Source organism: Sminthopsis crassicaudata, chromosome 1 (genome assembly GCF_048593235.1).
Source record: "Sminthopsis crassicaudata isolate SCR6 chromosome 1, ASM4859323v1, whole genome shotgun sequence".
Lineage (NCBI taxonomy): Eukaryota > Metazoa > Chordata > Mammalia > Dasyuromorphia > Dasyuridae > Sminthopsis > Sminthopsis crassicaudata.
In genome coordinates, this window is record NC_133617.1 from 176,172,077 (window position 1) to 176,198,696 (window position 26,620).

Consider the following 26,620-nt stretch of genomic DNA (forward strand, 5'->3'; position numbering starts at 1 on the left):
GAAAAAATACTTTATATACAAAAATAAAGTGTGCATGGTGATGAGGGGATAAGAAAAATAGTAAAACATAAGAAAATAAGGAAGAAATAACTGCATTGGTTTATTTGGGACAAATAAATAAAAGCCACTGTTCTAAGGTGCACTCCCACTGTTTCATCTTTAGACAGAAATAGTACCCAAGGTTCAATTGTGTGCACATGAGGCTTTGATGGTTAGAACTCTTACAACAGAAAAGGAGCCATGATTGGAAATTTATCAGGATATTTATGATAAGAAACTCTACAATGCTTTTTGGTAGACTGAGGGATTTTTACCTAGAGGTGGATAGGACATGAAGGTTGGGTGGATAACTTTGGACATGAGAAGATTAAGATATGGTAAGGGTAGGGTGGAGTGTAGCTGTAATTGGCTGATTTAAGTTTTGTGCATTTGTATATTTGTGGCTTCTCTAATTTTTTGCATCTAGAATTTTTCCTTATCTACTTCAGTTCTGCTTTGCTCATAAAGCACAGCATCTTCTCTGATGAGGACATGCCGTGCTGGATGGTCCTTGCCAGTGTTTCCCATACCGTGCAATAAATTCTAAAGTTAAGAGAGACCTTGAGAGTGCCGTTATCACTTTTTCTGACCACCTTATGAGCACTTGCCCTGTGTGAGTTCTCTATAAAATAATTTTTGGCAAGCAAGCATACTAGGAAAATTAAGCTAAAAAAGACAAAACCACAATGCAATGCTTTTATTCAACATTGGTGAAGAAAATTTGCAAGCTTTAGTTTTTCCTCTCCAAAGAGATACTTAAATCAAGTTGAAAATGTACTTTTGATTTTGGTAGTTCTAAATCATTTGTAAAATGTTTATTAATCACTTCCTATGTGTAATAGATTATTCTATGGATGGGGAGGGGGGATGAGAACAAAGAAAAATAAAGCAGGATTATTGTTCACACAGAACTTCAGGACAGTAGTACATGTATAATGGAGAAGCAGAATATAAACGAGAATGTAAATGCATACAGAATACAAAAGGTGGTGACAGATTTGTGAGTTTGCTGGTATCTTGGGAAGGACTCCTGATATACCACAACCAGATTAAGCTCAGCACTTCATTCCCTGTGTAAGTAAATATATTTTGCTTTAGTTCATATAATTACAGTATTCCTAAACTGAGCTGGTATTTTATGAATAATTGTGTTGTCACAAGGGAGAGTAGGTAAGAAAATGAGGAATTGGCCTATATTCACCATTTATACATTTTATGTAGTAATTTCTGTATAAAAAAGATAAACATTTCTCTAAGGATCAGATCTTTGTATATTTTTTTCATCTGTGCTTTTCTTATTTTACAATATGACAGTAGGATTATAATATTATTTAATTTCCTAACTCATTAAGTAGTTCACTTCATCTTAGACAGAGGCTGGAATTCTGCTTCTGACCCTTATGTCACAAACAATTCACTCAATTCTTTTCTCATTTTAAAAATGAGAATGATGTTGTTGTTGTTGTTGTTAATGAACCTGTAGCCCATAGCATGCTAATGCTGTCCATGGGGTTTTCTTGGCAAAGAGATTGATGTGGTTTGTCATTTCCTTCTCCAGCGGATTAAATAAACAGGTTAAGCGACTTGGTCAGGGTCACATAGTTAAGTTTCTGAAGCCACATTTAAACTAAGGCCATACTGAATCCAGTCCTAGTCCTCTCTTCACTGGGCCATCTGGCTGCCTCCAAAAAGAGACACTTCCTGTAACAGTGCTTCACAGGGTTATGCGGTTTAAACAAGATCAAATATGCAAAGAGTTTTGTAAATGACTGCATAAAAGTCATGTTATATTGTTTATAGGAGCAATTTAAATTCCTTTCATTAATTTCTAAAAAAAATTTGGGGAGGGAGCCAGGCAGAATTCTAACATCCCTAAAATTAGTTTTTGGGTGATGTGCTTCTTCCTGCTTTTCTTCTCAAAATTTTTTACCCAAACTAGTTGCAATTATGGAACATGTTTGACTCATCAATGGTGACTTGGTCACAACTATTTTCTTTCTTTTTTAAAAAAATTTTTAAATTAATTTTATAATTATAACATTTTTTGACAGTACATATGCATAGGTAATTTTTTACAACATTATCCCTTGTACGGGTCCCTTCTGTTCCAAATTTTTCCCCTTCTTCCCTCCACCCTCTCCCCTAGATGGCAGACATTCCCATACATATTAAATATGTTATAGTATATCCTAGGTACAATATATATGTGCAGAACCGAATTTTGTTGTTGTTGCTGCAAAGGAAGAATTGGATTCAGAAGATAAAAATAACCTAGGGAGAAAAACAAAAAATGCTAACAGTTTACACTCATTTCCCAGTGTTCCTTCTCTGGGTGTAGCTGATTCTGTCCATCATTGATCAATTGGAATTGGATTAGCTCTTCTCTATGTTGAAGATATCCACTTCCATCAGAATACATCCTCATACAGTATCATTGTTAAAGTGTATAATGATCTCCTACTTCTGCTTATTTCACTCAGCATCAGTTGACGTCTCTCCAAGCCTCTCCTATTGGTCATTTCTTACAGAACAATAATATTCCATAACATCCATATACCATAATATACCCAACCATTCTCCATTTGATGGGCATCCATCACAACTATTTTCTAATCTCTACTTACCTAGTATTTAGTATTTTAAGAAATTCAAGTTCCAAATCTATATTTTTATTGATTACACTGTCTTTACTAAGTTCTTTTCCCATGTTATGGCCACGTACAGTTGTTTGATGTTTCATCCACTTACTTAGCATCAGCTTATATAAACATTCTCAGAAATCTCTGAATCTGAGTATTTCTTTATAACACAGTATTATTTCATTAGATTCTTTTGACAATTTATTTAGCCTTTTCTAGTTGATAGAAATCTACTGTTTCCAGGAAAGCTAGGAACTGAGGTAGACAGATTGCTGGGCCTTGTCAGGAAGAATAATTTTCATGAAGTATAATCTTGTCTTATTGTGTGATCTTGAACCTTAATACTTCATATGTAAAATGAGCTGGAGAAGGAAATGATAAACCATTCCAATCTCTTTTCCAAGAAAACCCCAAATGACAAGCCAAGGAGTTAGACAGGGCTGACATAGCTGAACAAGAAATTGTTTCCAGTTCTTTTTGACCACAAAAAATATTGCTATAATTTTATTTTTTTGTATATACGAGTCCTTTCATTATGTTTTTGATCTATTTGGGGATTACATGCCTATAGTGCATCAGAATCTGGTGACTTTTGGGCACAGTTCCAAATTGCTTTCCAAAATGATTAGACCACTTCACAGCTCCATCAAATATTATTAATGTGCCTATCTTCACCCAATTGTAATTTCTTTGTTATTTTTACCAATTTGATGTGTGTAAAGTGGAAACTCAGATGTTTTAATTAGCATTTCTTATATTTATAGAATATATTTTTTATATTATTGTTGATAGCTTAGCTTTCTTCTGTTGAAATCCTTTGGCTATTTACTGGAAAATGACTCTAGTCTATATATCTGTATCAGTTCTTAGATTATTATTCCTTTATTAAAAATATTTGCTGCAGGCACACTTTTTCTCTTAACGTTCCTTGCTTATTAGCAAGGAACATTTTGTCTGTGAGCAACTTTTCAATTTTATGTAATCAAAATTGTGCATTTTGCCTCTGTATTCTTGCATCACTTTCCTTTGTCTAATATATTTTTATGGCTTTTAAAATATTGGTCCATTTGGGGTTTAATGTAGAACATAGTGCTGCATATGTTGATCCAAGCTTAATTTTTAAATCAATTATTTTTCTTTCCAACTTTTATAGAAGTTTTTGTCAAAAAATTAACTTCTTACTTTATTAATTCTCTCAAGTTATATTGTGTATGCTATTTGAAATGGAATGCTATTTGAATTAATTATTTAATAAGTGTCTACTCTGTGCCAGGCCCTGTACTAGCTGAGGACCGAAGTACAAGGAATAAAATAATTCTTCTCAAAAAGAACTTATAACATAACAAGTACATATATATATATATATATATGTATATATATATATATATATAAATAAAGTAGTACAATATGAGATAGTTTGAGAAAGAAAGCGAAGGCAGTGATGCTTCAGAAAGGTTTTGGATTTGATCTACATCCTGAAGAAAAAGTGCTAAGTGTGTAAGATGATCAGAACAAAGGTATAGAGGAGGACAATAGATGTAATAGAAAAAGGTACAATCTGGCTGTGTTGCATAATGTGGGAAGCTGAGGAACATGTCCATTTATAGAGCATTGCAAAGTACTTCATATATTTTATTATTCTATTTTCCATGGTTGCTAATTGGGGAAGGAGTAAAGGAAGGAAGGAAGGATGGAAGAAAAAACAAAGAAAGGAAGGGTGGGTTGTATTGTGGATGATGAGTCAACAAAGGTGATAGAGTGGAAATGACTGGATAGGTAAGAGGCTAACCAGAAGGGTATTATCACAAAAAACATGAGGGGAGGGAGTCTTTAGGGGAGAGGGTGGTCAATAGTTTCAAATAAAGCAGAACCATCAAGAAGGATAAGGATTGAGGAAAGATCAATTCAGAGACCACTGTTAAATATGGAAAAAGTAGTTCTAATTGAGGAATAAGATCAGCTGCTAAATTGCAAAGGCATGAAGGAGAGGAAGCAAATTGGAAGCAATAACTATGGGCAGCTTTTTCAAGTTTATGGGCAGGATGAATGGATTAGAAATCTTGATGCAGGCAGAAAAGGTTTAGGAGGGATGTGACATAGGGAGAAGGAGAACAATAAGGAATTACAGTGAGATAGATGTCAGAATTTCTACTTAGGGAAGTGGTATACTTGTGGGTATATAGTATATGATCATTCCTGATAGCTGAGGTGGAATGAAGGAGTAGGCCATAAATTTAAGAAAGCTAAGGAATTAAACCAAAGGGTTTGAGGAACGGGGTAGAAAACAGTTTTGATTTTTGACTTATGATTAGAAAAAAATTCAGGGTGGGGGGAGAGAGGGGAAAAATTGGAACAAAAGGTTTTGCAATTGTCAATGCTGAAAAATTACCCATGCATATCTTGTAAATAAAAAGCTATTAAAAAAAAAGAAAAAAATTCAATAGTCACATAATGTTGTCCATGTATTTTATTTTAAATATTAAAAAATACCCATGCTTTCTCTATTACAAAGGTTGTTTCCTTTCTTTATATATTTAAATTTAATTGAACATCACTTAATAATATAGTTAAGATATTATTTAGAAATAGAAAAAGACAATTTGTTTCAAATAGTATACATATAAGAGACCCCAAAAAGAGACAGTCATATACATAAATGAAAGAGTTGTTTCCAAAAATACACTTTTGTTCCATTATCATCAAGAAACTTTTGTGCTAAATTATTTAAAAAGGCTTGATCAATTTAAGAACTAATTCCAGGGGGTCCTCAGTACAATATTTTAGATGTTTAAAAAATAAGATGACAGAGATACTTTTAAAAGAGTTCCAAGTGACTAAAAGGAATTAATAATAAAAGTATCTGTCAATACTGACATGGTTAATTATAGGGCAGAAGTGCTAGGGTGGGGGGTAAGGAGATTAGAAAACTGAGGAAGATATCTGTTATATATCTTGATTAAATTCAAGCAACATTTATTAAACATCTAATTTGCATAGAGCACTGTGCCAGATGCTAGATAAGAAACAAATTTTAGATAAAACCCATTCATTTATGTCATTGGTGGAGAGCTCATAGCAGTGAAATAAGAGATTTGTGAAATTATCAAAGTATAAAAACAAGGAACAAAGAACATCTTCAGAAGTAATAGGAGAGAGAAGCCAGGTTAAAGCTGGATATATTCACTATTGCTCAGAAAAAGCATTCAGGATTTTTCTTTGATTAAATCTTCAATGTCAAATTCCAACCACACTTCTAGTTTCAGTAAAATCCCTCTCCTCTGACATGTTGTTTCTCAAAAGAGGTATTTAAAACACTTGAGGGAAACAATGGATACATTCATACTCCTTTACTAGATATTAAAGTAGATACCCAGCTGTGATAATAAAAAGAACATAGTAATTTAAACTGAAAAACTGCTTCCAAAGGAGAAATTCTATAAAATATACTAACAGGTGACACATTAGTAGAAGATTAAAAGAGTGATGAATGGTTTTTGGCTGTCTTGGTTATATCTCTATTTCTAAAGGATGACTGGAAAAGCACCCCTCCCATGCCACCCTAATAAAGCTTGAAATATTCACACACATACCCCACATCAAAAACAAAGCAAAACTTAGTAAACTGGTATTCACTTTAAGTTTTTTGTTTTATGTCGTACCCCAGATCCTAGAGACATCTATGCTTCTTTTTTCTAGGTTTTTATTTATTTTCAACAATATCTAATCAGAGCAAGATTTTTTTATGTGGATAAACCCAGACATTGCAGTTAGAGGAGATATAATATGACTCTACAATTTGCTCTCTACCACTTCTCACCCCCATTCTCTGAAATTATGACAATCCAGTTTTTTTTTTTTTTTTCCTAGATAGGGCAAAGTTCTGTCTTGTTCAGTTGCAGTCAGTTGCACAGGCTGGAGCTTCCTGAGTCTAGAATAGAAAAAATTTTGCAATGCATTTTGGCTAGAAAGCTCTAAAAAATGAAATAATGAAAATATTCCAAGCCTTCCTAATCCTTAGATGTATGGGCAAAACACTTAAAGGAAAAAATATTGGAACAATAAAGTTCCAAGTTAGGATGGAAAAGTTCTTGTAAATTACCTTCCATTAAAGATAAAACACCAAATAAATGAATTATAAAGTCATATTATAAAGTACATTTTTATCAGTAAGAGGTATAGAATGCAATCAACAGTGATAGACATCCTTCTTCACACTAAAAAGCTGTGAAGACATTAAATGCCATCAAGGAATCCTTTATTATGTATTTATACAAAAACTCCTTAGCTGGGATGCCAGATTTAGGAAACCCATCATTATTGCTGCATTTGCTGAATATTCAATCCTTCCTGAAAAGTCTTTTCCAAAAGGGAAAAAAAAATCTGTTTCAATTAATCAGAAAGAAGCAACATTAAATATTATGTTAAATTATTATTATCATTTGATGGCCAATGCCAGAAATAATTTGAAGTTGGGGAAGGGTTGTATTAAAGAGAAAATTGAGATTTCATGTTTATCTGAAGGGGAGTTTTGGGATTTTTCTACAACTCAATTCTATCCTGGAAAGGGCATACTAATTATATTATAAATTATGTGTATAAATATGTGTGTGTGTGTGTGTATACACATATATACACACACATACATACGTATATTATATTATATATACTAATAATTAGGAATTGTCATTTATATACAAATTTCCAACAAAGAGCTAACAATTTGACTAAGTCTCTAACATTTTTTAATTTAATTTTTAATCTAATTTTTTAATATAATCATGGTATTTCTACTGAACCATTACATTAATGTAAAAATTCATTTGAAATTAAAATGTTAATTCTGGACAAAGAATTACAACAGATGCTTTCTAAAGCTGGGACTTTTCCTGAAGTAGAAAACTTTCTCTATGTTCTTATAAAGTTTCCCTAAAGTTCTTAAAAAAAGAAAAATTACATACATGCTTGGAAAAAATGATACAACTAGAACTACATTTCAAAACTTAAGATGAATTTTTTTTTTTATCATTAATAAAGTGGCAGACTAAAATAATTGAAATGTCTAAAGAAGAGTGTAGGAAGAATGTCTGGGCTTAGAGCCTAAAACTGAATTAGTGATAGATGAAAACAAAAATCATTAAATGATCAATTTTATTTCTATTGAGATAGGTATGTGTATGTCATCATGGAAATAAGACCAAATATCTCTACTATACAAAGTGGATTCAAATCTGAAAGAAGTAGACTGTCAGGCAAAGCTGAAATACAACATTGTCATGTTTGTCACTAGTAAGTTGTCAAGGTCACCAGAAAATTAACAGTGTTAGTTCCCAAGTCACTCCATTGAAAAATATGGAAAGAAGAAAAAAAGAAAACTCCTGAATACTTCAAGATCTAGAAGAAGTGATTCCAAACAACATCCTCTATCAGTTAACATGATTTTCTGGTTGGATGTCACAAATAGCAAATACTACATTAATTAAGTTGTTTAGTGAATACAACAATCAACTCCAGGTTTCGCAAACTGCACTGAAATAAAAACAGAATGGTACAGTGCACTAAAATATATTCACGGCCAGAAGCTTGGGTCAAAAAAGAAATTTTGTGATTTTGGATTAGTTTGTAATTTTTTGTCACTCATAAAACCAGCATGATTTTTTAAATAGTAAAGTCCTCAAAGAATAAAAATATGAAAGGAAAACATCACCCTGTTCAAAGGGAGTAGGTTCTTCAATACTTCAGCCAATGGTATCTTCTTCACAAATATATCAGTGAGATCAAAAAATTTCAAAAATTAAAGAGCCACAAAATGTATTCCTTGGCACTTTCAAGTCAGTAAAAGTCATAATTTGCATAAAAATAGCATGAATAAAGTCAAAATCAAGGTTAACATTTGAAACAAGGAAAAAGTAATAACCTTATATTCTTAAGGGAAGACAATACAGGTTCCTTTAAGGAGGCACTTAAATCCATAGACGATAAAATCCCAAAGCTACCGTTAGGCATGTAAATACAGAACCTGTTTTTAAAAAACAGTAAGGAAAAAACTATTAGTTCCTTTAACATCTGCTTTAAGAAATGTTAGTACACATATATAATTTATATATATATATAAAACCATTTATAACCTTTCCCTCTTCCCACAGAAAACTAGCAATTCAATGATCTTCTATCTTTTGTGAAATATTTATTTGTAAAATCTATAGCAGCTCAAATGTGAGCAAAGACAATCCTATCTGTAAACTCCAAAATGTGACGGAATATACTTTTTTTAAAAAAGAAAAAAACCTGAGATACTAAATCTAGTGTATAAAAATTAATGTAGCACAATTTATAGCAGACCTGTTGTAGAGAGAGAAAAAAAAAATTATTTCTAAAGGGTCAAAAATTTTCTTTCTTTTTTTTTTTTATTGGCTGAGGCAGGGTCACACAGCTAGGAAGTGTTAAGTGTCTGAGATCACATTTGAACTCAGGTCCTCCTGACTTCAGGGATAGTGCTCTATCCACAGAGCCACCTAGCTGCCCCTAAGTGGTCAAAATTTAAGATAATTAAGGATTTATAAAATTAAAAACCCTAAATCACTGCTGTGTTTTCTTTGTGGTTTTGTTTTTGGGTCTCATTTTCAACTTATTTTCCTTTTTTTTGTTATGAGGCAACTAGAGTTAAGTGACTTGCCCAGGGTCACACAGTAAGTATCAAGTATCCGAGGCCAAATTTGGACTCAGCTTCTGACTCTAAGGCTGGTACTCTATCCACTGGACCACCTAGCCACCCCCAATATATTTCTAATAGCTAAAGGCAGAACATCTTACCTGCTAAATATTTAATGTTATCAAGCTTGTGTGATTCAAGCATAGTTTTCAGACCAGCAACTTCAGTATCTATCTTTCTCTCTGTCTGAGTAAGAGCCCGGAGTTGTTGTGCTTGCTTTAAAACAAAGAGATAAATGAATGACATTACATAACTACAGGTTACCAGGTCCCATTGAACTCCTACATCTAATATAAGAAGTTTGACATGATTCTACTACACTTCTTAAATTCATTTATCTGAGTATTATCCAGTCACATCACCCTTACATTTTAAAGAAAGGTCTTAGTATGAACCAGATAAACATTACATAAAATAAAAAAATATAAGAAAACAACTAATAGGTTTAAAAAGTGAAACAAACAAGGCTCTTTGTATCACCAATCCCCAACAATTATCCTCCCTGGACCCCAATGGAGAAGTTATTCTTCCCCAGGGTAATTCAAACAGGCTTTCCAATGAAATTACAAATCTTATAGTTTTCAACAACAAAAAAGCAGCCATTTTCCTCACCTATCTATGCAGGATTAGTAAATGTCAGCTTAAAAATAACTCAAGAGGACATAGATTCTATTTAACTATCAGTTCCTTTTCTTGAAAGGAAAAAAAAGTTTATTAATTTTGGATTAATTCACTGATTCATCAGTTATTTTGGGAATGGAGAATCCATCTTTGACAAAATTACCACTAAGCAAAAACATCAATATTAATTAATCCTATTATTTTATTCTTCATTTCTAAGATATAGTTGTATGTCCAAGAGGATTCATGTATCTTTGCTTTTGAGTTATTTTAGCCACTCAATTTTCAAATTCTGAGGCTCTATAATTCTTATGAACTTCAATTCCACAAGATGTGAGACTTCATGGGAGTCTTCATGAAATGGTAGAAAAGCAGGGACAATTTCTTGATAATTCCTTTTGTAAACCAGTATAAAAGCTACCTAATGTTTACTAGTAGTTAAGAAGGGATTTTGCCTCTTTAAGAACTCATTCTACCATCACTGAACCACAATTCATAATTTTACCGTACTATCCACTATCATATTAGTCATAACAGAAAGCAAATATGAATTTAAGATTTAGCACAATATTCAGTTTCACTTCTTACCAATGCTAATACTTCTGTTCTCACTTCAAGTAGCTTCTTTTCATTCAATGCATACTGAAAAGATAAAATTTAACTTTAGTTAGAATATAAGTTCATTCCTGTTTATATTTTTCTTTAGTGTCATAATGAATATTGTGATAGAGAGCCAATCCTGGAGTTAGGAAGACTCATCTTCTGGAGTTCAAATCTAGCCTCAGACACTTACTGTGTGAATTTGGGCAAGTTACTTTACCGTGTTTATCTTAACTTTTCATGTAAAAAGAGCTGGAGAAGGAAATGGAAAACTATTTCAGCATCTTTGCCAAGAGAAATGCAGACGTATTACTTTTGTTTTAGAGATATACTATTAACTGTTGATAAGAGATCTAATCCTTCAGATGTAGCATCCCAATTCTGGGAATCTTTTTCTCCAACTCACACTTTTATCTCTACTTTCATTTCTTCTTAAAGGATTTAACTTTTAGGAAGAATTTTAACAAGTGGGGAAGAACAATACAAGATATGTTAGATGATGACTAATCAGGTGGCTGAGGCCTAAATAGAAAGAATGGGGGAAAAAGATTTTAAAAACAGTATATGCTGGTTTACATGCCAAATTACACAAATTTTGTGGATTATTAAATATTCTTAACTCATATAGTTACAGTGAGAACAAAATAAGATTTTTTCCCATCTGTCAGTTGTCAATTATAAAAAAGTTGTAAAACAAAGTTATAGTTGATGCTACTTTGTAGTGAGAGACAATATTTAGAAGTAAGCCATAGTTTAGTACAGTTTTTTGGCATGCAGATTACATGTAGTCACATTACTCAAGTGACTGGAATTCTTGAAATGAGGACAGGTAAGAGACAATTTGTGGTTTTGGTGATGAGTGGAAATAATTTAGCTTATTATTTTTTCAATCATATGAAATGCCTAACATTAAAAAAAATTCCATTACATTTTCCATCTGTAAAGAATAACAAAACAAGAATCAGGTTAGTGATGAAGGAGGGGCCTCAAACTAAAAGGAATCTTAGCAGCAGGTAGCAGTCAAGTATCATGAATAGATAATGGTCACCCTCATCTTTTAAGGTATAGGTCCAGTGCAAGGAAGCGCATTATTAGAGGGTAACATAGTATTATTTTCTAGCATTTATTTATTGCTCTATTCTTACCATCTAAATATTAAGAAATCTTCTTTCCATGAGAAGATACCATATTGCTTCATTTATTATGCAAAAGGGAATAAATAAGCTGAAGAATAATAAAAGTAATCTAGTATTTATATAGGCATCTAACCAATAGCTCCATGGAAACATACAATTACTGTGATGACTTCAGCTGAAAAATAACGAGGGTAGACCTTCAAACAGGGAAAAAACAGATTTACATTTCACTGGTTTTACTCACATTTTTAATACCTTCCCCAACTGCAAATGCTCCCTACAACAGGTTAGATTAAAGAACAGACTATCTAAGGGTAAATACAGTTTTTTACTTGCAAAATTATAAAAACTAAAAAGTACAAAAAAAAAAAAAAAAAGTGTGTTTTCCTTTAGAAACTGGTCATATACTGATGGCCATTTTGCACATGGTAGGAATTTGAAGAACAGTTGATATTTAAGATTTCTAAGTCTAAGTCACTAAAAAAGTGACTGCCCTTTGATCTCAAAGATGCATAGCCTTAGGGTATATGAGAAAATTGTGAAGAGGAAAAAAACAAAAGCTAATAATTATTTTGTTTTAAATCAATTAGTTTTGTGTATGCCAAGGCTTATGCCAATAAAAGACAATTTAGAAGCATACATCCTTTAGCAAGAAAGACAATGAGAAATGAGCCATATTGAATTCCCTAGACTTCTACTTAGATCACTAAACTCACTATTTTTAATTATTAAAAATATTTAGCTGTTATTAAATTATTAAGTTAACCTAAGGCCAAAGAATATAACTTCAAAATGAAACAAAAAACAAGGGCGCTAGTTTAGAATTTAAATATATTACTCCAGTCTACTTTATCAAAATGATTTAATTTTTTCTGAGATTCTGAAGATACTTAATCTTATTCAATATAATATTGGAATTAAATACAACCCTCATATTAAAGTTTAGGTGACACGCTAACAGTTTAAAAGTTTATTCTCACTTCAAATACTTCATTAAAGCCTCCAAAGTCACTTTGACTAAGTTTTAAATTATCATTCTTATAAAATATGTCAAATTAAGTGAAAGAAAGCTCCTGCAGGTAGAGTAAGAACCAACCCAACGGATACTTTGAAATTCAGGGTTCAAGGGGACTCGAGGAAAGTTTTAAAATTCCACACATCAATAAAAGATTTTGCTTAAGTTCAACCCTGCCAAAGAATTATGCATAAGATGGTCTTAAATATTCAAACTTCATGCAAAAGGTTTCCAGGTTTCACCTGGAATTTTACCTTAAAATAACAAATCAATTGAAAGGACATACCAATTCTTTTACTCTGCTCTTTTCTAGGTTGAAATCCAATTTATTATCTGCTCGGACTTTAAGTATTTCATCCTGAAAGGCAAAGTGAGAAAAAAGAGAGTTAGAGAAAAAAACAAAAAACAAAAACAATCAAACATGAGAGAAGGGACAGAATCAAAAGACAGATGTTTCTCAATTCTATTTAACTAGAATTATTACTTAACTCATATCTATGAAGACAAATTCCTTTGTTGTTGGGTTTTTTTTTACATAGAAATACTTAATATTTAAAAGTCTATAGAAAGCATGGTAGGTATTTTTAAAAAATACAAAACATACCTATCACCAAGTAGACAAAAGTAATAGTCTGTAAAAGTCTAAAAGGCAGATAACATGTAACCCCTCGAGTCAATTTTATGTTTGAAAAACTAATTTTTCACATGACATTGTGAATTAACTTAAGTGACCCTATATTTGGGAAAGTTATGGGTTCAAGTTCAACCTTTGACATATATTAGCATAGGCTGGTGTGTGTGTGTGTGTGTGTGTGTACAAAGTTTAAACTATTGTCTTTTCTGAAGAATCACACAATTTAATAAACAGTATCTAGTTTTTGTGCTCACTACAATCCTGTATATTAGTTAAAAAAAAAAAAAAAAAAAAAAAGTAACTACAGAATTTAGCTTTATTTTTTGTACCAGTGTGCCTTTTCAAAGATAAGAACAGTCTTGGTCAGGAGTTCTTAGCTTGTGGTATACCAATTTATTTTTAATAACTATATTTCAACATACCCAATTTTCCTTGTAATTCTATGTATTTCATCTTATACATTTAAATACCTCAATCTGAGAAAAGGTCTATAGATTTCATTAGACTGCCAAAAGGGTCTAAAACATAAAAAATGGTTAGGAATCCCTTGTCTAAGCTGAGTGAAGATATTTTCCCCTCTTATTTTGAAAAGTCGACAAACATTAAGTGCTTGTTCTGTGCCAGACACTGTATAAATGCTGGGTGCATAAGAATGGCAAAAACATAGTCCTTGACCTCAAGTAGGTAGCTAACACTATAAGAGGGGAGATGAGAAAATACACAAGTACTACTTACATACAAAATACATAAGCAGTGTAAATGAAAGATAATTGATTTAGAGAGAAGGGAGATATTGAATAGAGTTCTTGGATCTATGGGCATCACAAAGGAGGTCCAAAGTTCCAAGCAAAAGAGACTTTCTGGGAAAATAAAGTCATAGGGAGGTGGAATAGAGTTCAATTGGTTCATTAGAGCAGGAAACATGTCAGTCACACTGGTACCTTTGATCTGTCTCTCTAGCACCTGCATCCAGAGGAACTATGCAACTATAGTAGGACAGGTATAATAATACGAACTATAACCATTTAACAGTTTTCATATCCTAGAAGATGCCTTTAACCTTGCAACCCACTCCACCAACTGATTTGAATTCCTCCCTGGAACTTCCACTGGGCAAAGTTACTCAGCTAGTCATTGTTATTCCTCTTCTATCTCTGCTCCTCTCTCCAAACTTCTCCACTTCTACATTAGCAGCCTTCTCACTTTGGAAAAGGCCTCTGCAGTCCTTTCCTTAAGTTGGTGAAATGCCAATAAAGCCATGCTTATTCCTCTCCTGGCTCTATTCTTCTCTGGGCTCACATGTGGATACCATACCATTTAATAAGAATTTCCTGCCCCCATTCCCATATATATTCTGTCTCTTCCCATTAGAATGTGAGCGTCTTTAGGGCAGAGGCTATCTTTCTTTTTTACATGTATATTTATTTTCAGCACTTATCAGCACAATGCTTGACATATGATAAGCTCTAATTGATGTTCTATGGATCTTTCTCTCAGAGGGAAGGCATTAACCATGATGGGAAGTGGGGGGAATCTAGGGTTAGTACAGGACTCAGAAAAACTTCCTGCACTATATAAGTTTTGAGCTGAGTACTGAAGAAAGCCATGGTAGCTAGGAGACAGAAATGAGGGGGGACATTCCAGGTTTGAGGACAGCCAGTTGGTAAGGTAGGATTTGGAACACTGATTATAGAAAAGAGCAAGTAAATAAGTTTAGCTAAATTAAAGAATGTACAGAGTAAAGCATAAGAAGACTGAAAAGGTAGAAAGGAGGCAGGTTGTAAAAGGCATTAGTTACCAAATAGTTACAGGGAGCCACTGAATAATTGAGTAGGAAGGGTAACATGGACACAACTATATTCTAGGAAAAATCCCTTTGGCAGCTGAGCCGCAAGTGGACTGGAGTGAGGAGACCTGAAGTAGGGAGACCAAAGAGGTTACTGCAACATGCAGGTGTGAAGTGATGAGGGCCTGCACTACGGTGGCATCATCATGCGTGGAGATATGGGAAAACATGTGAAAGATGCTCTGAGGGTAGAAATGACAAGATTTTACAACCAATTAGCCATATGGAGTAGTGAGGACATCCTGGAAGCTGCAGGTCTGGGTAACTGAGAAAACATGGCACCTTTAACAATAACAGAAAAATTGGGAAGAGAGGAGCGAGTGACTGAGGGGAAGAGGATGAGCTCAATTTTGGACATGCTGGTTATCTATTGGATATCCAGTTCAAGATGTTCACAATGCAGTTGGTGACAGGAGACTCATGCTCAAGATAGTGGTTAGGACTGGATACACAGATCTGGGAATTATTTTGTGCATATGAGATAGCTGAATCCAGGAAAGCAGAAGGAATCAACAACTAAGCTAGTATGGAGAACAAAAGTTTGGACAATACCAAGCTAGAGGGCTTCTCTACTATAAAAGGTCATCTATGAAGTCCTCATAATTTTAAAGAAATTCTCAAATATTAGTAAAAATACAAATGCTTGATGAAGAGAAAGCTGAGACTAGCCACTGGTTGTCTTTCTAGCATAGGTTCCCAAATGCTGCTGTTGAGATCATTTCTTTTTTTGGAGCTCATATTTTATTTATTTATTTTTTTAAATAATATTATCCCTTGTATTCATTTTTCCAAATTATCCCCTCCCTCCCTCCGAGATCATTTCTTTTTAAACAAACTAAACACTAAAAGGACTGGGGGCAAGTCAATTGTTGAATTTAAAAACAAAAAAACCCAAAAAAACCCTTTTATGACAACTTTGAAATAGAAAAGGTTCTCTTTAGTATTCTTATTTTCTTTTTCTCATGAATTAAAACCAAAATAAAACATTGTATTAATTGATGTAGCTTGGTCCTTTGAGGTATTTTAAAATTCTAATCCTTCTAGTGTAATAAATACTTTTAAAACTGTATTCATTAATGACTAATATTACTGAAAAAAAAAATCTTACCATCATTCGCTGTTTTAACTGCTGGAGTTCAAGTATTAATTTCTAAAAACATTAAAAAAAACACCAAATATAAGTATTACATATGTATATATATCAAGTTAAAGTTTTATGAAAAAGGGAAAAATGTTAGAATTCAGTTTCTTTCTCTTGGAACAGAATATTTTTTTTTTCTCTTCCAATTTTATGATTTCAGGTCTGTTCAAGACAACTCACTTTGCCAAAATTCCCTCTAATCTAGTGTATTAATAACCATACTATTATGTTAAATATATAATGTTTCTTAAAAAAATGTGTATTAACAAATATTAAATAACCTCTAAGACTGAACCTTCCTCTTTTTGGGAAGTTATCTCATTCAAGTTTTTTTTTTAGCTACTTTAACCCTAGATATAATCTCAAATTACAACTTTCAAAGATGCTTTTTTGATAGCTTTATATTTACAATTGGCCAAAAGAAAAGAATTACCTATGAGGCTGAGAACAAAGGAATTGGGCCATTTTTAGATTTTTTTCTTGAAGAGGACTAAGAATATACACAGTTGCAAAAACCCATGAGTTAATAAGCTACAACTGCAACATTTTCATTTAAATGGTAAATTGTGAACCAATAATTACCATAGAAGGAAGATAGGTGGTACAATGGATAAAATGCTGGGCCTGGAGTTAGGAAGACTCTTTGCAAATTCAAATCTGGCTTTGAAGTATTATGAGATTTCTTTTTCACTTAATAAGGAATTTTACAATTTATACTAATTACTAAAGTGTCTTACTATAAAAGAGGAGTTCTATAGGTTTACCTCATTTTCTGCTCTGAGGGTTGAAAATTCACTCTTTTCTAAAATGACCATATCCTTTTTGACACCCGCAATCTGAGACATTATCTGCTGTACAGTGATCTCCTAGGGAAAAAAAATGCCCATACATAATTGACTTATGTTACCAGAATGTTCAACTTATCCTCTCTCTGGAATTGTGGTCAAAAGTAGATACTTTTTATCCATGTCTAAAGGGTCTGAATGTAACATATCAGCTGTTAACGACCACCTAAAGGAATAATTAAAATCAAGAAATGGAAAATGTCTAATTATAATTTAAGAACAAATACTTGATTTTTGGTCATCTTCCAAATTTACTAAAACAAGTACAATAATATTTTTGATGCTTAGTTTAAAGATTGTATAGGTAGTATTAAGAAACTCAAACATGTAAAATGTTTTTCAAATCTTAAAGTGCATTATATATATATATGCTTAGCTATTAAGAATTAGTAGAAAAGCTTTGAAGAAAATTTAATCTTTCTTTCCCTCCTTGATCCCCAAACCACATCATACCACAGCAACTACAGGAAAAGCAGTTACATTTTTGTTTCAATAGTTACATTTTTGTAGCATTGAACTTCTTTGTCTCTGAGAACTTTGGAGATTACTTTTCATTTGAATACAGGTGCTCAAAACACAATATAGCATGCTAAAGATGCACATATACATACGTAAATTTATTTATTTGAAAATGCATAAAACACCCACAAACCTAGAAGATTTTCCTCTCATCTAACCTGATGCACCTTGGTGACCATATCCTGGCTGACAACTTCCATGTTGTTGTTCATGATCTTCACTAATGCAGAGACAATGATTTCTGCTTGTTGAGTGGTAAATCCTAAATAAATAAAACAACTATATTCAGGAAAATCATATGCCTTAGAATGAACCTTCAAATAAATATCCCAAATAAAGACTATAAAAAAGGAAATATTTTTACAGCAAAGGCTTTATTTATTTTGGAATCCCATGAGCAATCTGTTCCTGTCCCCATAGTAATAAGAAAACATTTCTGTATCTGGGGGATACAGAGACCAAATAAATAAATAAATAAAACCAGAAGAGCCTTTGTTTTTCATAAATCTAGAGAGAAAAAAGGGAATCTGAAAAGATATAGTTTAAATATCTCATTTTAAAGATAAGAAAACTAAGAACTAGGAAGGCTAATGAACGTGCCCCCAGATTACACAGGTAGCAAGCATAAAAGGTGAAATCTGAAATTATGGCATCAGTGCTTTTTATTATATTATGAAGAGCTTAAATTTTGTCAGAGGAAACAGCATGTACCCATTAAAGTAAAATTTAAAAACATGCAAAATAAACAGAAGATATAGGTAGGCAGATTGTGATAGGTTTTAAGTGCCAGGAATTTTATTTCATCTTAGAAGTAATAAGTAAGGAACCACTAGAGTTTTTTTTTTTTTTTTTTTTTTTTAAGCAAAATAGTAATAAGGTCTGACCTGTGATTTAAGAATATCAAGTTTCCAGCTGTGTAAAGAATGGATTGACAAAGACAGACTTGAGGAAAGGTGCCCCATTAATAAGTTACATAATAAATCAATTACTAATTGCCTACTATGTGCCAAGCATTGTGCTATATGTTGTAGATAAGCTACTCAAAAGAAGCTTACATTCCAAAGGGGAGATTTTTTACATACACACACACACACACACACACACACACACACACACACACACACACACACACATTTACATATATATGTAAATATATACAGAATAAATATAAAGCCAATTCAAATAAATACAAAATACCCAATTACAAGGTAGATGAAAGGGTACCAACAATTAGGGAATTATTAAAAGTTTCATGAGAAAGACAGTGCTTGAGCTGTGTCCTAAAGAAAGACAGGATTCTACAAAGTGGAGATCAGGAGTGAGTGCATTCCAGGAATGATTTGGGTAGGGGGAGACCAAGGCAAGGAGATGGAGATGAGAAATGAAGTGCTGGATCACAGAACATAAGATTGTACAATGAGCCTGGAAAGAGAGGTTGGGGTTAGGTTCTGAAGGGCTTTATAACTACACAGAGAAGTTGACTTTACTGAGAAGAAAAATAATTAGGCACTTCAGCAGAATGGAAGACTTATCAAAGTGGGGAGACACGAGGCAAAAAGACTAATTAGGCAGCTATCAAATTAATCTGGACAAGAGGTGATAAAGATCTAAACTAAGGGGATGGAGAGCTGAATAGAGATGGGTCAGACATGAAAGATTATTAACACAGGAGACTGGAAGAATGATGGTATTTTCAACAGAAATAGGAAAGTTTGGAAGAGGACTAGACTTTGAGATATGAGATATGATGAGCTGCTTGACCACTGAGTCAAGATGTACTTATAAGGTGCTTCCTTCATTTTCTCACCTCTTTTTAAGCATAGTCAAAAACCTATTTTCTACAAATGTAGTTGACAGTTAAATAACCACATGATGAAATAAAATTAAAGCTATATTTATTTCAATAAAGATCTTTTCATTTTAAACTTGTTCATTTATTTTAGCAGATTACACTCATTTCCTTTTATTTTTAAAAAGCATCTTTTATATAAGCAACTATATATACATAAAATGTGTTAATTTCACTACCTACAATTTCTTACAGCCCAACAATGCAGTTTAAAAGCATTCTTAAACTGAATAAAACCACTGCTTAAACTGTCCTAAGGACAATGTTGCTATGAGAACCATGAATTTTGGTGACTAGTGTCTAAATTTACATCAATGGTATTTCATTTTGCATAGTGATGCTATTGCAACTTTCTTCAGAGTAAGAAATTTACAAACTATTTTGTCTGCTCTATTAAAAATTTTTCATTTATGTATATGGGTAAAAAAAAAATCTAGATTCAAATCTCATTGAAACTATCAAGATGGTGAGATTGGCTATTTTTCTCCTATTAGTATCGACAATTAATTGACATAATTATCAATTATATCAGAATTAGCATGTGTTTGAAATTTGTAAGGTTTCTATTTTCTTTGTTAGCAGGCTTCTATATAGTAGGGGTTACAGAGAACTTTTCTAAATTAATGTGCTAAGATGATCAACTATGAAAGAATGGGTTCTTCTCAGTGTTTCAGTGATTTAAATCAACTTCAATAGACTTTGGACAGAAAATGCCATCTGCATGCAAAAAAAAAAAAAAAAAACAACTAAGGAGACAATGTAAATCAACATATGTTATGTTCACTCCTTTTTTTTTTTTTTTTTTTTTTAGATCTCTCCTATGGTTTTTCCCTTTTGCTTTGATTTTTCTCTCCCAACATGATTTATAAAGCAATGTGTGTTAAAAAAAAAAAAATGTGCTGAAAGAATGTAAGGTGAAACTTTCTTGAATTGATTAATGATGTTTCTTTCCAATTCCCTGCTGCAGTTTATAATTTCAAGGTAGTGGCATTTTTCCTATATATGTTCCTTTGTCATAAAACAATATTCATATTTAAGAATAATAACAAATCTAATAGCTTAGGTGAGAAAGTAAATGAAATAGTGTTAAAATGCTTTATTTCTGAGCAACCAATATCTAAGAGAATTACCTTTTTCCTCCAGAAGACGCACCACAGCATGGGTATCAAAGTAGAGTCTCTTATTTCCTGAGGTGAACCAAGGTAACTTTTTTGCTTCTTGTTGTGACCTAGCAGAAATGCACAGATCTGGAGAGGAAAGGAAAACACAAGGCCAAAAAGCAAAATGAATTTAATAGTAAGCAGAGACAGTAGAATATTGCATATGGAAAAATTCATTACCTTAGAAAGACTCTTATCAAATAGCACAGGCACACTTTTTGGCAAAGCAATTGTGGTTAAGTGACTTGCCCAAGATCACACAGGTGATAGTGTTTTAAGTGTCTGAGGCTGAATTGAATTCAGGTCCTCCTAACATCAGGGCTAGTATGCTATCCATTGCACCATCTAGCTGCCCAGCTTATATCCTTTTAAAAATTTTGATCATAGCTTTTTATTTTAAAAATATAAGCAAAAAGTTTTCAACATTCTTGCAAAACTTTGTGTTCCAAATTTTGCTTCCTCTCTCCCTCCCCTCTACAAGACAGTAAATAATCCAATATGTTAAAACATGTGCAATTCTTCTATATATATATTTCCACATTATTATGCTTATCATAAAATACTTTTAACACACAGATGAACCATTCATGAACTTCCATTAATACCAACTCTTTAAGTGTAAGGTCCTAGAGTCTTCAGCCACAGAAATCACCAAAGAAGCTGGAAAAGAAACTTCACAAACTGTCTTGATCTCCTTAATATTGCAAAAGAAAACTCAGAATGGCAGGGATATTACCTCTGGGAATTCTTTCACAAATGGGAATTTGGAGCAGACGATCTAGAATGTTCCTTTCAAATTACAAGATTTTATGGTTCTATGAAAATGGAAATAATGAAAGATACAGTGTTACTTTTTTTTATTTTTACCTAAATTTCCTAAAATCTGGTAGTAAAATGGGACTTTATTTCATTTACTTTTATGCTTAGATTTTAGTCTAGCCTACAATGAGAAAGAAATCTCTCTCACCTTCCACTTTATTAAAACTGATGATTTTCCCTCCTTGGAATCTTGCAAAAATATCAACATAAGATCTTTGGTACTAGATGATTCCAATTCCAATTTTCTAATATGGTAATCATCTATGAAGACTTTTAAAAAAGCTGCAAATGCTTTCTCAGAAAAAAATGATCCTGCTCTGAATACTACTTGTAGATTTTGGACTGCAGACTATAATAAAAAGTACTTGGTCCAAACGTTAAATAATTGGTCCATTTGTCATCCTTACTACCATAGATTAGAAGTACAAATTATTTTTTGACTTCAGTTAATTATATTCCTAATAGCAACACATTTAATATTTGGGATAACAATATTCAATCAACTAAAAATGAATAGATTTCATTGAATTTCAACAAGGTTCAGTCTGTTTAGTATTCTCAACAGCTGAGTTTATTAAAAGGAATATTTTGAATATTTCTTGGGGAAAAAAAAAAGGAAGCAATGGAAAGAGCAAACGAACTAGCTTCAAATTCTACAAATACTGTGCTGTTGTGACCTTGGACGAATCAATTCATTTTCCTGGGCACTTCCCCAGATTTTCACATCTGTAAAATAAGGAGGTTGGATTACCTCTCAGGAATCCTTCCAGTGCTGATCAATTTGTAAATCAATTTTAAATAGCTTATGATCAGTGTAACTCTTCATTTTCTAAACATATCTTCTCGAAAACATGTTATAAAAAATAGCAAAAAAAAAAACCAGTGAGCAGTGCACAGAGGCTTACATTAATCTGTTACTGAGTACGAACTTTGAATATTTCCTGGCTGGGGTCCTTTTTGTTTTTGTCTCCCTCATTTTTCTTTTATAACTTATTTACTGGTCATTACTGAAAAACTTAACATCACTTTAACGTGTGGAGATTTTGGCCTGGAGGCCAAAAAAGTTATGAGACTAATGGCTTTGCCAGTGTTTACAACGTAGAGAAAGCTGGCAAATTATTGGGAGAAACTAGAACACGCACGAAACCCACAATTCTATAGTTTGTGAATACTACACAAATCAGTTTCCCCCAGGATGTCTCAGCGGGGGGTAGGAGAGCCGACAATAGGCGCATTACCTTTAAGAGTCAATACTTCTGGCTCAGAACTGCGAGATGACCTTGGGACCAGAGGCTACTGAACCGTGGACAAACAGGCCTTACGTCACCCCGAGTCTCCTCAAGACACCAGTACAAGCGACCTTTGGTAATTCTAATTCCCGTAAGACGCAAAGTGCTAGTTTTAGGGTACTGGAACTCCTTACAACGGCAATGACAGCACTCCAAAGTTTCAAGTTAACGGGAGTGCTGTGGAGGATGAGGAAAACACAATCCCCTTCATTCTCCGCCTCGGAACCTGAAAGCCACCTTCTCCCAGATACTCTAGAGAAAGGAAAGAAGCTCACTTCGTTTGTGAGTGAAACAAAAGTTCAGAAAACCGGGACGTCAGAGCTAGGTGTCTTTCCACCAATTCCGATTCCGATTTCAAAACCCGGCCCAGCCGCGGCCTGCCCCCGGAGCCCACCCATTAAAACTGTACCCCCCCACCCACCCCCGGGCACGGGATTAGCGGTGTTAAGGATTCACCTCAGCGTGGGGGAGAGGGGGAGATCTGACTACTCAGGTCAGCGCCGCTGGATGAGTCAGGGGCGAGGCAGCGCCCTTTGCGCTTTCTCTTTCTCTCTGATAAGAGCGATGAACTCGACTGACCCCGTCCGCCTTCTCCTCCTTTCTCGCGGCTTCTTTCTGGGAGGCGAGACCCCGACCACGGCGGCGACATCTGCTTCCTTCCCGGGGGCCGGGGCTGCGGGCCACCCCCACTCAGCCGCCCCCCTCTCCCGTACCCGCCACCCCCTCACCTCTTCTCGAAGGAGCCAACACTAGGAAACTGCACGGGTGAAGGGGACCGGCTCCGCCGGGGACGAGGCACGACATGGGCCACCGCAGCCGGCCCCCGCTGCCCAGCCCCGAACACGAAGAGAGCGGCTCCGGGGCGGCGGCGGCCGGCGGGGGCAGGCGAGGAGGCTCCTCCGCCGGGCTCCGGCTCGTCTCGCGAGGCCTCCGGCGCGAGCGCTCCCAGTCTCCAAGGTGACGGCGCGGGGTGGCCGTCGCCACAAGCCGAGGGGAAGGCACGAGGAAGAGAAAGAGCAGCGGGGAGGCGCGAGACAGACTGCCGAGGCCTACGGAGAATCTAGAGGGCAGTCCTCGGAAACCAGCCGGGAAGGCAGACAACCAGCGGAGGCTCCGGAAACAGCCGCCGCCATAGGTGCCCCATCGCTTCCCGGGCAGCAGCAGCAACAGCAGCCGCCGCCGGGCCTTCGGGTGTCCACTCGGACTAAGGCCTGCCACCGCTTCCCCGGTCATCGCTGATGCGCTCCCTCACTGCTGCCAGCACGCGTTCATCCTTTGCGCGGCCGTCCCGTGGCACTCGGTTTGCGGAACCGGGAGTCGGGTCGCTGTAGGAGAGACTGAAACTGTCAGACGCCGGACGCGGTCCCGCCCTATCCTGCCGAGGAGGGGGTGTGTGGAGTAACCGGGCGGGGTAGGCGGGGCGAGTCTTGGGCTCTGGGCGTGCTACGCCGCCAGAGCTGGGGGTGTGGCTTGGAGCTCCGTGGGGGCGGGGCGTCTCTCCCGCCAGCTTCTAATCCCAGCTCCTCCTCGCCTGGTGGAAGCCGGGAGGCTGAGGCTTCCTGGGCTCTTTCCCCTGGCCCCCTTTCCCTGGCCCCAGCAGGTGAAGGCAAGCTGGGAAAGCTGAGTCACCCGAGCTCTCCGTTATAGCTTGAGTTATAGCTCCGGTGTAGCCTATATATATAATGTACAAACATAAATAAGTACATACATACACAGAGAGAAAGAGAAGAGAGAGAGAGGAGATCGTCACGAAAAACATTAAAAATACACAAGATTCAGTAAGACATAAACTGAGCAACTTTGTTACTGCTTTGTTAAAATACATTTGATCCTCATAGTCTTGTTGCTGTGTACAATGATCTCTCCTGGTCCTGCTCATTTCACTCAGCATCAGCTCATGTAAGTCTCTCCAGGACTCTCTGAAATCATCCTATTGGTCATTTCTTACAGAACAATAATATTCCATAGCATTCATATACCACAATTTATTCAGCCATTGTCCCACTGATGGGCATCCTCGTAGTTTCCGGTTTCTAGCCACTATTAAAAGGGCTGCCACAAACATTTTGCACATGTGGGTCCCTTTCCCTTCTTTAACATCTCTTTGGGATATAAGCCCAGTAGAGACACTGCTGGGTCAAAGGGTGCGTACAGTTTGATAACTTTTTGGGCATAATTCCAGATTGCTCTCCAGAATGGTTGGATTCTTTCACAACTCCACCAACAATGCATCAGTGTCCCAGTTTTCCCACATCCCCTCCAACATTCATCATTATCTTTCCCTGTCATTCTAGCCAATCTGACAGGTGTGTAGTGGTATCTCAGAGTTGTCTTAATTTGCATTTCTCTGATTAATAATGACTTGGAGCATCTTTTCATATGACTAGAAATAGTTTCAATTTCATCATCCATTTATCAATTGGAGAATGACTTGATATCTTATTAATTAGAGTCAATTCTCTATATATTTTAGAAATAAAGCCTTTATCAGAATCTTTAACTATAAAAATGTTTTCCCAGTTTATTACTTCCCTCCTAATTTTGTCTGTATTAATTTTGTTTGTACAAAAGTTTTTTAACTTGATATAATCAAAATTTTCTATTTTGTGATCAATAATAATCTCTAGTTCTCCTTTAGTCACAAATTCCTTCCTCCTCCACAAGTCTGAGATATAAACTATCCTATGTTCCTTTAATTTAATTATGATCTCGTTCTTTATGCCTAAATCACGATGCCATCCCCTGCTTTTTTGACTTCACCTGAAGCATAGTAGATTCTGCTCCAGCCTTTTACCTTTACTCTGTATGTATCTCCCTGCTTCCTGTTTCTGTAAACAACATATTATAGGATTCTGGCTTTTAACCCAGTTTGCTATCCACCTCTGCTTCATGGGGGAGCTTACCCCATTCACATTTATGGTTAAAATTACTAATTTTGTATTTCCTGCCATTTTGTTAACCCCAGATTATTCTTTTCTCTTTCCTTTCCCCCTTATCCCCTTCCCCAGTATTAAACTTATGAGCACCACTTGCTTCACATAGCCCTACCTTTTTAGGATCCCTCCCTCCCCCTTAGAATCTCTCCCCTTTCTTAAACTTTTCCCTTACAATTTTGTATTCCCTTCTAGATCTAGATTCCACATCTTTTTAGATCTATTTTCCAGGTCTGATGTTTTCCCAAATAGGTATTTAACATTTTTTCCTTTTTTTTCTTTCTTTCTTCTTCTTTTTTTCTTTTTTTTGGTGTTACTTGATTGATTCTTGGTGTTTCCTTGAGTCATTCATTTCCATGTGTTCAATTCTGATTTTTAATGAATTATTTTCTTCATTTACTTTTTAAAAAAAATTTCTTTTTGTAATTATCCAATTGAGTTTTTAAATGAGTTGTTTTGTTCTATGGAATTTTTTCCCATTTTGCCAATTTTCTTTTTTAAGGAGTTATTTTCTTTTTCTAATTCATTAATTCTGTTTTTCAAGGAGTTGTTTTCTTTTTCCGCTCTATCTTTTAATGAGTTACAGACCCTCTTGCAAAACTTCCCTTTCCTTTCTCCATTTTTCCTCTAGCTCTCTTTTAAGAGCGTTTTAATTTCTTCTATGAGAACCTTATGTGGTGGCCACCAGATAATATCCAAAGGGATCCTTTGGTTTTTCATCTAGAAAAAAACTGTTTTTAGTCTCTTCAGAGTTTGAAATCTGCTCTCTTTCAGCATAGAAGCTATTTATAGTTACAGCTCGCTTTGCCTTTTTACCCATTTTAAC

The 26,620-nt window shown here is 34.8% G+C and overlaps 1 protein-coding gene across 2 annotated transcripts; it reads right to left on the minus strand.

The window, feature by feature from the left end:
• Positions 1-5,130: 5,130 nt before the first annotated feature.
• On the minus strand, positions 5,131-25,551 carry MCUR1 (mitochondrial calcium uniporter regulator 1). 2 transcript variants are annotated; one of them, XM_074272075.1, is made up of 10 exons: positions 23,590-25,551; positions 20,724-20,840; positions 17,903-18,006; positions 17,145-17,246; positions 16,348-16,389; positions 13,046-13,117; positions 10,597-10,650; positions 9,489-9,603; positions 8,593-8,694; positions 5,131-6,606 (listed from the first exon to the last, which is right to left on the minus strand). In XM_074272075.1, the coding sequence occupies exons 1-9, from the start codon at positions 24,092-24,094 to the stop codon at positions 8,639-8,641; spliced, it is 1,167 nt and encodes a 388-aa protein (XP_074128176.1). In that variant the 5' UTR covers positions 24,095-25,551; the 3' UTR covers positions 5,131-6,606; positions 8,593-8,638. The 2 variants fall into 2 exon arrangements, with proteins under 2 accessions (XP_074128176.1, XP_074128168.1); XM_074272067.1 differs by lacking the exon at positions 5,131-6,606 and having other exon boundaries at positions 7,810-8,694.
• Positions 25,552-26,620: the final 1,069 nt, after the last annotated feature.

Bases quoted from the DNA above. Each gene is read 5' to 3' on its own strand.
- MCUR1 (XM_074272075.1), bottom strand. From the start codon at position 24,094: ATGACCGGGGAAGCGGTGGCAGGCCTTAGTCCGAGTGGACACCCGAAG. The intron at 17,247-17,902 runs GTTAGATGAGAG...TTTTTTCCCTAG, and splicing joins TGGTCACCAAGGTGCATCAG to GAGATCACTGTACAGCAGAT. The intron at 13,118-16,347 runs GTAAGATTTTTT...TTTGCCTTTCAG, and splicing joins AGTTAAAACAGCGAATGATG to GATGAAATACTTAAAGTCCG.